This window comes from Tachypleus tridentatus, chromosome 5, assembly GCF_004210375.1.
Source record: "Tachypleus tridentatus isolate NWPU-2018 chromosome 5, ASM421037v1, whole genome shotgun sequence".
NCBI lineage: Eukaryota > Metazoa > Arthropoda > Merostomata > Xiphosura > Limulidae > Tachypleus > Tachypleus tridentatus.
In genome coordinates, this window is record NC_134829.1 from 44,864,886 (window position 1) to 44,877,702 (window position 12,817).

Sequence of the window (12,817 nt, forward strand, 5' to 3'; positions counted from 1 at the left end):
ATGGAATAAATATATTATTAAATTAAAGATTAAACTCGTAATGACACATACTTCCAATATAATACATTTTCCATTCACCAAGTTTACAGAAAACGTTTAAACTCTGTGATGAAAGTAGGCTAAACTTCGCCTATTGGCTGTAAATCGGAACGTCCAATGATCGAGTGATGTTTCGTATTTTCAGAATGACAACCAATCTCATCATTCGGCTTAAAGAACCGATCAAATTCTTGTGACATTATGTGTCGCTGGCTGCCCTTTCTCTGATTGGTAGTTCAGAATTAGGGACTGATCTTGTTGTTTAGTCCACGTTGAAAATTTTTAGTTCTCGTGATGTGTTAAAAAAAAAGTTACATTGCAGCGGTACAATCGATATTTGAGTTATTTTAGAAGAATTTTCAATAACTAAGTAACATTTTTTTTGATAAGTTACACTCGTACTTATTATGTATATTAGTAACAATACGTGTGTATCACTTCAGTGTTGTCTTGGTAAGTATCTGTGCTATTTTTAAGTCAAATATTAATGTTAGCCTCTCTTAGTCTAACAAAAACGTAATAAGCTGTCTGAAAATTTTCGACTATCAGCAAAGACGACAAATTTTCCAACTGTAGATGTGTTCAAGGAATGTTGTTTTCAATTACTTGAATGTATTTCCCTAAAATTCCGGTTTACACTTTAATTAAACAACGACAACAAGATGGTCTCGCTGTGTTATCCTGGTAGTTGAAGTTTACAACCGGGCATAACACTTAAAGTTAAAGGAAAGTAACTAATAAATTACAGTTAACAAAATCGTCATAAGCGACAAAATTATACCAAAGATGACATTTTAAAAACACGTCTTCCCATTGTTATTATATTTGATAGTGGAATTTCAATTTGTCGTCCATTATACCTGTGGGACCCCGTAAGCTAGTCATCCATTATACCTGTGGGACCCCATGAGCTAGTCATCCATTATACCTATGAGACCACATAAGCTAGTCATCCATTATAGTTATAGAACCTCATAAGTTAGTCGTTCCCTATACTTGTGAGGTCCAACAGTTGGTCGTCCATAATATTTGTGGGGGCCCACACGTTAGTCGTCCATTATACCTGTGGGGTCTATCTGTTAGTCGTCCATTATCATTGTGGGGTCCATTAGTTGGTCGTCCATTTTACCTGTGCGAACCCATAAGCTAGTAGTTCATTATACCTGTGAGGTCCATCACTTTGTTGTCCATTATACCTGTGGAGGCCCATTTATTTTAATGGCACTCTTCTAAAGCACTTTGTCAAATAACGTATCTAAACTATGTTTAAAGACAAAAGCTGAATAAATTATATTAAAACGAATTTGGAGGCTCACCACCTCGTTATAGTTCATGTCGCCACGTTCGCTCATGCTTTATCTCACGACCGTAAAGGTCCAGTCGTCACGCCTAAATTATACGGCTCTTCCATGTAACTTTCCGTTATCTATCTTATACGGAAAAGGCGATTTTTAGTGCTCGTTTCAACAATATTATCGCACAGAAATCCGTAGGTATGCGTCTGGAGTCTTGACTATTATGTCTTCGTATGGATTAACATGAATACCCATTACATTCTAGTGCTGCTTATGGCAAGCAACAGTCAAAATGTTAAGACATTGAGATAACTTATGTACATTTTAGTTCTGTCGTATTTCCTTCGTAATATGTTGTATGCTGTCGCCTGGGGCATTTTACTTGCTTGTAACACAGGCCTTTGTGTTAGTAGATTCTCATCTGCTACAGGACACTGTACTTTGTTTACCATAATGGGGATACGACTTGTTAAGAATATCCCTCCGAATGGTCTTGGGTCTCCAAGTTGATCCAAATTATTTTGTTTTTCAATACCATTAAGTGCAAGGTATAGCCTCGCCTGGAAAATTCTAAACAACCAATCAGAAATAATGAATATTTTCGGTTGAAAAAAAAGCCGTTACATATTCTTTCCAAAATCGACCAGTTTGGGAAACATTGCACAATCTAAAATAACGTAAAAATGTAGTTCTGATACGTCTGTCCTACCGCAACTTTATATTGGATGTGATTATAAGTTTGTTTGTTTTTTGAATTTCGCACAAAGCTACTTGAGGGCTATCTGTGCTAGGATGTAGGTGTACGTTACTAAAATTCGATGGCTTATCTCAGTTTGCAGATCTTTCGATAAATGAAAACATTAGCGAATAAAGTATTGTTTTCATTATGAGGTCGAAGTTAAATAACTAATTTGAAGACATCACACGAGTTATAGTATAGGTATAAAAACAAAAGAACGCCAATGCACACACTCAAACAGTTAAGATGATTACATACACCATTTCGCCCGTATAAACAGTCTGTTACTACTACGTATAGACTAACTGAGTTTTGCTTTGTTTGGAGGTGGTATTTTTATAAGGTTCCCTTTAACGGCATAGAAGGCATTTGGTTGATTTGATTTGTTTTGAACTTCGCGCAAAGCTACTCGAGGACTATCTGCGTTAGCCGTCCCTAATTTAGCAGTGTAAGACTAGAGGGAAGGCAGATAGTCATCACCACCCACCGTCAACTCTTGGGCTACTCTTTTTTAACGAATAATTGGATTGACCGTCACATTATAACGCCTCCACGGCTGAAAGAGAGAACATGTTTGGTGTGACGGGGACTCGTACCCGAACCTTCAGATTACGAGTCGAGTGTTCTAAACACCTGGTCATGCCGGAAGGCATTCGTCTCGAAAAAGAGGTGATTCTGAACTAGGCTTAATTTCAAAGGTTTATTTTATTTCTATTCGTTTTCAAGTTTCTGTTGTTTTCTAAAGGTGTTTGTCCTTCTTTAGACTTGTTGTCTTAAAAAAATCTTTTCAAATTCAAATAAACACAATCTCTCCGTCTCCTAATAAACTTGTATCAGTTTTATCTCTATTCAAAACTTTGCTAGTTCACTCTATTCTGCTTGTTAGTTTATAGAGAAAATCATGTTTTGCTCAAATCTGTTACTTCTTATAGAATAAATACTGAAACGAACAACCATACTTTGGACTTTATTAAAATATTGTTTTCTGAGATAAAGGTGTTTAGAATGTAGGCCTAATGGCCGTAATTTAAACTAAAATAAAACATTGCGTTTAACTATATTTAAGAGAGAGTATGTTTGATATCACAAGCGTTATCTTGTAAAATGTATTACTGGTTACTTAGTCGAAAGAAAATTATTAAACTTTTTGCTTTTAGTAAGGAATGGTCGTACCATAGTGGTTATGGTACTCGAACATGGCTTAAGTTATTATAAGGAAAAGTTTTATTCTATTGGAAATAAATTGCGGGAAGCAACAGAAACTAAAAAGATAACCTGGAATCTGAAAGTTTGTGATTCACAGCCAATTTCCAAAGGTGGGAGTCGGTGGTGCGCTGTAAGAGTAACAGTCAGAAAACATTCAGTCAGACACAGGTAACCCAAGAGCTGACTTTGGCTAGCTATGAACAAATGGCTACTTGTGCAGCTTTGCGCGAAAATTCTGAAACAAACAAAAGCTTTAGTATTCTATCAGAACAAAAAAATGGACTTTTTTGGATCAAAGTCATGAGTCGCTCTCTATTTAGTCGCAAGAGATACACTGATGGGTCACATTGTCACGCATATATTTTTACAAGTGTTTCTCTAACACACAGTAGCCGCCTATTTCACAGTCAATTCAATATGGGTACTCTGCCTAAACTATCTATCAAATCATAGAAAATAAACATATTTCTATTTTTGGAATTATTTATAAAATAACGATTCTACAATCTTTCGGGACAAAACAAGAGCCAGGAAACGTAAGAGCACTACTAGACTTTATAGGAGTATATTAGAAGAGCCAGAAAACGTAAGAGCACTACTAGACTTTATAGAAGTATATTAGAAGAGCCAGAAAACGTAAGAGCACTAATAGACTTTATAGTAGTATATTAGAAGAGCCAGGAAACGTAAGAGCACTACTAGATTTTATAGGAGTATATTAGAAGAGCCAGGAAACGTAAGAGCACTACTATACTTTATAGGAGTATATTAGAAGAGCCAGAAAACGTAAGAGCACTACTAGACTTTATAAGAGTATATTAGAAGAGCCAGAAAACGTAAGAGCACTACTATACTTTATAGGAGTATATTAGAAGAGCCAGAAAACGTAAGAGCACTACTATACTTTATAGGAGTATATTAGAAGAGCCAGAAAACGTAAGAGCACTACTAGACTTTATAGAAGTATATTAGAAGAGCCAGGAAACGTAAGAGCACTACTAGACTTTATAAGAGTATATTAGAAGAGCCAGGAAACGTAAGAGCACTACTATACTTTATAGGAGTATATTAGAAGAGCCAGAAAACGTAAGAGCACTACTAGACTTTATAGAAGTATATTAGAAGAGCCAGAAAACGTAAGAGCACTACTAGACTTTATAGAAGTATATTTGAACATTATAAACCCTTCTCCTTTAAATGAGACCGAGTCACTTTAATTACCTGAGTAGCCAACTTCTCTAATGTAATAAGACTTTACGTTATGTCAGAATACCAGACACATAATTCATACCTTTATTAAGTAAACTAGATCGAGTGTATCTCGCTCGTCTTCCCCTTTCGCTTCCCATCATAAAGTGATTAACTGCCCATGTAAAGTCGGTAACTGATCCATCAGTGAAATGCTCACTGTCAGCACTTGACCGGCGGTCAGAGGGAGATAATTGACCGTAAATTTCATGAAGAAGGTCTTCAACTAACGAAGGATTTCGCTCTCTGGGTAACGTTCGGACAGGTAGTGGTAACCCTTGGTAATCCTCAAGAGATTTCTGGATGCAATGCTTTAGTTCAGGTAATTCAGGTGGATTCAGGAGGCTAATGGAACACCCTTGTGAAAGGAGTTGAGAGAAGGAAGGGTCTGTGGGATCTGCTTCATTGTTTGAGAGCTGAAGGAAATTAGGATTTGTGGGATTTTCTTCAACAACCGCAGACTGAAGTTGGACGTCAGAGCTAGAACTGTTGAACCTAACATTATTTTCTGAACCATTTTCGTTCACTAGATATCGACGTCGAGGCTCGCCCACCTGTTGGACACCGAAAGACAATCTTTCACGTGCGTTTTCACTTTCAGATCCAATAGCCGATTCATTTTTGGAATTTGAGAAATCTTCACAGCTAACTAATATTGTGTGATCTGCACTCTTCTTTCTATGAGACACGTAATCATAGAAACTTATGTCACGAGACGTAGCTTCTCTGCTCGTATCTTTATAATATTCGTTATTTTTTTCACATGAAATGGACGACACTTTTCCGTCAGGATTATCATGGTTGGCCACGTGGTTATAGCATGGGCATGAAGTGACATCTTTTAACGGAACTTCGGAAACATTTTGAGGCGGATTAAGCGGAATATCGTAGAATTCCGCTATGTTCTCGTTGTGCTCAGAAGTGAGCTGGATTTTAAATTTGCAAGTTCCGATATTTTGCTCGATTTCGGAAAAGGACATGCCGTTCGTACTGTTAAAGCATTTTGCACAAGCGTGTATTTAAGTGTCTCAGGAACTGAAACTATTTCATCATGAACTACACCGATCAAAAACCGAATTCGTTATCGCAGTTCCCTGCTAACAAGTGGTTCTCTGCCAGTTCACGTTGTTTATACGAGATATAGTTCACAAAATGCTGGCACGAGACAGGATGTAAACGACTACACCTGCTGTGACAAAGCAGAGCGCATGCGCTACCAGTAGACATCGTCTGCTACACATGGAGCGTATTCGTATAAGCTAAGCTTCTACAGAGCCTTTCGTACACGTACAGTGTACAACTACTTGTAGGAAATATACATTTTACAATAATTTACAGACAAAGTTATATGTCACTTAGTTTCCAAATGTGGACAGAAAAGTCACTGTCAGTCATATAGTACAGGCCCTTCCATCTCTGAAATAAGAAAATCCGGTGTTACATTTTCAAATTGTAATGATGCTTTTATATGAGAACGATTAGGCTTAGTAACACCAAATTTAGCCATACCAACTCTGTTGTAAGGTGTATGTGTTTTCTTATCGCAAAGCCACATCTCGCTATCTGCTGAGCATACCGAGGGGAATCGAACCCCTGATTTTAGTGTTGCAAATCCGTAGACTTACTACTGCTGTACTAACTTGGGGCCTGTCGTAAGGACTCAAAATCTTCGAAACACAATGTAATCATGAAGAAGAAAAACAAAAATCACCTACGTCACTGAGCACACACACAAATATTTTACTGTTACATGAAAAGCTCCTTTTAAAAAATCTTACATCCCCTTTATAAAAACCAACAATTCTTCCAAGTAGTGATCCAGAATGCGGACCCGGATTTGAATCTCGACCAAATTCGTGGATGAATGCTCTATTCTGACTTCCTATCTTGCGTAAAATTCTTGTGTAGCATCAGCCCTATCGGTTTTTTGAAATACGCGCGTGGCAGACGGACAGACAGACACACGCGCACTTGAAGGGGGTTGAGGGTAAGGAGATTACACTACAAACTTGTGTTCTCTAACATAATAACACAAAAACTGTACTACCAGATCTCCAGTAACGCAGCGTTAATTCTGATAGCTCACACCACTAAAAACTGGGTTTTCATACTCATGGTGGGCAGAACATAAATAACTCATACGTTACTTTTTGCTTAAAATAAAAAAAAAAAAAAAAAAAACGACTATACAATAATTCAGTAATGTGTCGGGCGATAAAAAAAAATAATAAAAGCTAGCGTCACGAACTCAACATGCATCGCATAATATATAAAAAACAACAACGACATATAAATTACTACCACCAAATACAAATGTTTTATAATACGTTTTATTGACTATTCAGCAATACGTACAAATACGCGTTAAGAGTCTACGTATTTCCTATAACGAAACTCTAAGCTAGAATGAAAATTACAATAAGATACATTTTCAGGAATAGTGACGATTTCTTGCAATATGTTTGGCAATTGCAGTTTATTTGTGCACTAGGCGTCATACAAAACACTCTGGTTTTGAGATTAACAGCCGCGCTGCTTTGAATTAACGTGTATACTCTCGACACAACATTTCTTTGAACCTTCTATGTATCTCTCTATATATATGTTATTTATTTCTAATGAAAAACACAGTTCAGTTGTTTCACTTGTTACGAGAGTCGTGGTTAATGTTCGCATGCTCAAACTGTGGATTCGAGAGTTCATGGTTCCCGTCTCGTTCTCACAAATATTGCTCTTCGCACTTTTAATATAATGGGTGTAACAAAAGTAACCCAACATAGATAGCCTCAGCGTTTTCCGGGTATATCTCCTCTTTGACCGACAAATGTATTTTCGATTTTAATTTACAAAAGGTAAAAATAAATTAACTGTTAAAGGAGAGGACAGTGAGTGAGCGAATTTTGTAAAATAACATCAATAATAAAAAACTCTTTGGAATTTTGAGTCAGACAAGTTAATCAAACACAAATGTTATACTAGGAATGTGTGCTTGTGTGCTTTTGTTCTTATTTTTAAGCCATACTGGGCAATCTGCCGAGTCCACCGAAGGGAATCAAACCTCTGTACTAAGAATGTATAAACACAAACCAGTAATCTTTTGATGTTTCTTATTCGTTCGGCAAACATATTCAAAAATAAATGTCGTAAAACCCCAAAGATACCACTAATGGAAAAGAAAAGAAAGACCAATCGTTTGTCAGGTTGAAAATTTGAAAGTTTCTGCATTAATAGTTTGTTTTACTTTAACATGAAGTTTCAAAATGGACTAATTTGTACTGCGTTTACCACAGGGACTGAATCTCGATGTTAACGTCGTAAGCCCTCAGTCGTACCCCTGACTCACAGGATCCGTACTGATAAACTTTGGTGAGTTGCCAGCTCTAGAAAGAAGTTATGGGCACGTGGGCTAAACAGTTAGGTCACAGAACCTTCTAAAATTTTGATATAACCGTGCTTAATTTGGAAATACCGATCAGATGGAAAGCAACCAGTTAGCAGACCTGCCACCAAAAAGGCCTTCCCGGCTCTTGAGGGCTTTGGGTGCGTTTAAGATTGATTATTCTCACTATTTCATTATACAGGAGTAGTCCAAGAACTGGCAGTGGGTCATGTTGACTATTTTCCCTTCCATATACACTATAAATGCAAAACTAGAAACGCTTATTTGTATATATATATATATATATGATTTTAGAGTTCGATAAAAGTAAATATTTCTTAAAACAGTGGCTCCACCGCTGTAACTCGTACGTTCTTGTTCTACCTATAGTGAAGATAATGAAGCAAACTCTACGTCTCCATTAGATCCATTATTTTTAAGTCCTTTTGCCACGTGTAAATGGAGTATTGTTTAAAGTGCGTGAGTCATAACACAGCAGTTCTATATTTTGAAACGGGTTGCGCTCAGCACCTGTTGGAAAACACGCTGTTTTTTGTTCTCGGCGTACAAGCAAATTTTCAAGATACCTGTCGATTTTCTCTCACTCTCTCTTTACACATGTATATATATTTATTTATTAACGGTTTATTAAACTGTAATCCAGAGCGTATTTCAGAAACGATTCTCGATCGAAAACAAATTTGTATTTGATGTTTGATTGTTTGTTTTCTGAATTTCGTGCAAACTTACTCGAGGGCTATCTGCGCTAGCCGTCCCTAATTTAGTAGTGTAAGACTAGAGGGAAAGCAGCTAGTCATCACCACCCACTGCCAACTCTTGTGCTGCTCTTTTACCAACGAATAGTGGGATTGATCATCACATTATAACGTCCCCACGGCTGGGAGGGCGAGCATGTTTGGTGCGACCGGGATTCGAACTCTCGACCCTCGGATTACGATTCGAACGCCTTAGCACGCTTGGCCATGCTGGGCCCGTAGTTGAAACGAAAAACAGCTTTCGGTAATTTAGTTGATTAGTTTGAGCCCGGACAGTGCTGAATACTCTTCGCACTTTCAGCTGTTATAAAAGTAGCAGTAAGTTTCATTATTCGACTCAAAAAGTCGGGTTAGATCCTTGACGGAGTGTGTTGCATTTGTGAACCTGAGTTCTCTGATCTGGTCATCACACGTTGCGTAAAGTGTCATTGAAGATGAACCGATAAAAAATAACAGAACAATCGTATGTGGTTTTTATAAGGCTAGGCATCAAATATTACGACATAACGTGCTGCCTTTACCGATATTTTTCCAAAATATTAGCAGTATTGAGTGGCTGGTTTGAACAAGCACTCACATACAGACGACATGTAACAAAACAGTTTTAAGGATAATCAAAACATTATTGTTTTTTTGTTTGTTTTCAAATTTCGAGCAAAGCTGCACGAAAATAATTTGCGCTAGCCGTCCCTAATTTAGTAGTGTAAGACAAGAGGGAAGGCAGCTAGTCATCACCACCCACCGCCAACTCTTGGGTTACTATTTTACCAACGAATAGTGGAATTAACTGTTATATTATAACGCCCCCACGGCTGAAAGAGCGAGCATGTTTGGTGTGACGGGGATTCGAATCCGTGACCCTCAGATTACGGCTCGAGCGTCTTAACCATGCCGGATCTTAAAACATTATAATAATTTGAAGCATATAGTCACTCACTAGAGAACAAGGACATTTTTGACCTCACTGGTGAGTTGTTTAAAATGGTTATACGTGTTATTTCAAATCTTACTGGGCTTTGCAACACTGGTATACTTGAGTTGTATTTGAGCTCAACGCGCCAATAATATGCAAGGAAGATGTATTTAGAGTTTAGTTGAAAATGAATGAAGGTGGTGTAACTTTGTTAGGAATAGGAAATAGTTTACATAAATACTTTGGGATACAGCTTGGAAGTTGCCTAATGGTTAGTGTATTGGGAAATCAAACGAAGAGTCCATGGTTCGAGACGTGATGCCGTTGAACATGTTTCGCACTTTCAGGTGTGCGTATGTTATAACAGTGACAGTCCTTCTAAAGACGGCTGGTATGGATATAACCTAAAGGTTAACTCTTTGTTAACCTGAAGATGACCTAAGAAACGGAACGTTGTTTTGTACTTTTTTTTAATTAAAGTGCTAATACCCATACCAGCTATCTTGAGAATATATTTTTACTTCAAGTCATCACAAAAAGTGACAGCCAATCCTATTATCCAACTGGACTAAGCTCTTGTGGCGTCAGGTGTTGCTGACTGGCTGCCTTATTTGAGGCCAGTATTTCAAAGATGAGGAGAGATATACCCGAATTCTTGTTCGTTTGTTTGCTTTAAAGGACAAAGTTACACAAAGAAATATTTGTGTTGTGTCCACTAAGGGTATCGAAGCCCAGTTTTTAGCGTTATAAACCTTCATACTTACTGCTGAACCTTAGGATCTCTGATATAACCACTTTAGCAGACGCGAACACAAATTCTTTCTGTTTCGTTTCACAATTCCATTCCAATATATTTTCTCGTTTCATCGAACAAACTCCGTGAATTTCTACCACTATTTTATCAATGTCTTTTGTAATATTCTTAGACTACAATATTGTCTGGCTACCTCTATTTCCATTTTAACGGATTTACTAATGTATATTTATTTTAATATTTATATATGTTTCAGTTTAATACATATTTAAAAATGCCTGTATCTTATACTGTTAAACGTGTATTGCGAAAGTGCCACCTGTTCCATAAATTTGTAAAAGATGCTGAAGTGTAAGAATAAACAATATATATATATCTACATAAATATCAGTATTGTTGGGCAAACTGAACTTTCTAAAGCCTCGCCTAAAAGTTTATGAATCGCAACATGCGGACAGAAAGTTTAATATTTTTGTTGGCTTGCTACAGATAATATACTATAAACCTCGGAAGCTACAACTGTGATAAACGCTTATTAATCGGAAAATTACAGATATTTGACCAGGAACGTTTATAGATTTGAACATATTGTATCGCTTAACTTCATTGAATTAACTTCTGACGTTAGCGTTTCTACGAGGATGTAGATATTGTCGTCGGTGAAAAACTTTACGTGTGATATAGTTAGCCGCCAAGAAAAGTGTACCGATGTGTCAACATAGAATTAATTCGATCTCCGTGAACCGTCGATAAAAGACTCAGTTCCCTCATGGATAGAATTGTTTTGTTATGTTTATTTTTTTTTAATTTTGCGCAGAGCTACTCAAGGGCTATCTGCGCTAGTCGTCCCTAATTTAGCAGTGTAAGACTAGAGGGAAGACAGCCAGTCATCACCAACCACAGCCAACTCTTGGGCTACTCTTTTATCAACGAATAGTGGGATTAACTGTCACATTATAACACCCCCACGGCTGAAAGGGCGAGCATGGATAGAATACTCAGTACATTTTGTAAGTTTCTAAAACTCTTGTATATAAACCATTATTCCTAAAAACCCTTATTATAAATTATTGTTTGTATATTAAAATATATTTGTGTTAAGAAAAAAAAATTATGTGTATCAATCTTGTCGACAAATATCGTAAATTTGTTAAATATTTGACTTTCAATTGAGTTATAATTTAAAATTAAAATTTCCGGCTATTTGAAATCGTAATATGTAACACATGTAACATAATATTAATTAATTCAGAGACTCGTCCGAGATAAATTATAGCACGTCAATCCATATACATGGAGCTTTGGAATCCGCAAATATTCTTGCCATGAAACAACTAAGAGGCTTTTATTTTGCTTTTAAATTGCTTTTAATGTGATTCTCTTCCCTTCAGATAGGCCCGGCATGGCCAAGCGTGTTAAGGCGTGCGACTCGTAATCTGAGGGTCGCGGGTTTGCATCCCCGTCGCGCCAAACATGCTCGCCCTTTCAGCCGTGGGGGCGTTATAATGTTACGGTCAATCCCACTATTCGTTGGTAAAAGAGTAGCCCAAGAGTTGGTGGTGGGTGGTGATGACTAGGTGCCTTCCATCTAGTCTTACACTGCTAAATTAGGGACGGCTAGCACAGATAGCCCTCGAGTAGCTTTGTGCGAAATTCCAAAAACAAAAAAACAAACAAACCTTTACAAATATGTTTTAAAAATATTCCTAAAGATATCCAAGTTTGATATATTTTAAATTTCGCCCCTAATTCACTGGCGTTAAACCACAACGATTGCATCTAGTTAACACCACCAACTGCCAATTATTTGGCTACTCTTTTTCCAATAAATATTGGGTTAATTGATACGCTATAATGTTTCCGTGACTAAAAGGGCGAGTATGTTTAATGACGCGACCCGCAGATTGTGAAACTGAATACCCTAATTACCAGGTCATATACGTAAGTGAAGTTTAATTATCTTTTTGTACTTATAGAAAGGCCCGGCATGGCCAGGTGGTTAAGGTACTCGAGTTGTACTCCGAAGGTGTCACGTTCGGATCCCTGTTGCACCAAACATGCTCGCCCTTTCAGCCGTGGGGCGTTATAATGTTACGATCAATCTCACTATTCGTTGGTAAAAGAGTAGCTCAAGAGTTGGCGGTGGGTGGTGAAAACTAGCTGCCTTCATTCTAGTCTTACACTGCTAAATTAGGGACGGCTAGCGCAGATAGGCCTAGAATAGCTTTGCGCGAATTTCAAACTAAACCAAACTTATAGAATACCAATTCAAACCCTCTCAAACTTGTTCTATATTTTAAGAAATTATGATAACGACACGTGATGGCATATAGTTGATTAAGGTACGTTTGATAATGATGGAAAAGAAAATTCAACGCTCCGCCATGATTCATAGTAAGTAATTAACATTGTAAATTATTATATATTTAATTAACCTGTAAATATCCAAAATTGCAATCTACTTAGCC

At 37.2% G+C, this 12,817-nt stretch overlaps 2 protein-coding genes across 3 annotated transcripts in view; one reads left to right on the top strand and one right to left on the bottom strand.

The window, feature by feature from the left end:
• Positions 1-5,675, bottom strand: part of LOC143251059 (uncharacterized) — a 162,238-nt gene extending 156,563 nt beyond the window's left edge. For both annotated transcript variants that reach the window (XM_076502402.1, XM_076502401.1), the window contains exon 1: positions 4,571-5,675. In XM_076502402.1, the coding sequence (XP_076358517.1) occupies positions 4,571-5,507 (937 nt within the window). In that variant the 5' untranslated portion in view covers positions 5,508-5,675. The remainder of the gene's footprint in view (positions 1-4,570) is intronic.
• LOC143251061 (rhodopsin, G0-coupled-like) overlaps positions 185-12,817 on the top strand; it is a 28,770-nt gene continuing 16,137 nt past the window's right edge. Inside the window, exon 1 of the mRNA XM_076502405.1 lies at positions 185-492. Coding sequence (XP_076358520.1) covers positions 447-492 — 46 coding nt within the window. The 5' untranslated portion in view covers positions 185-446. The remainder of the gene's footprint in view (positions 493-12,817) is intronic.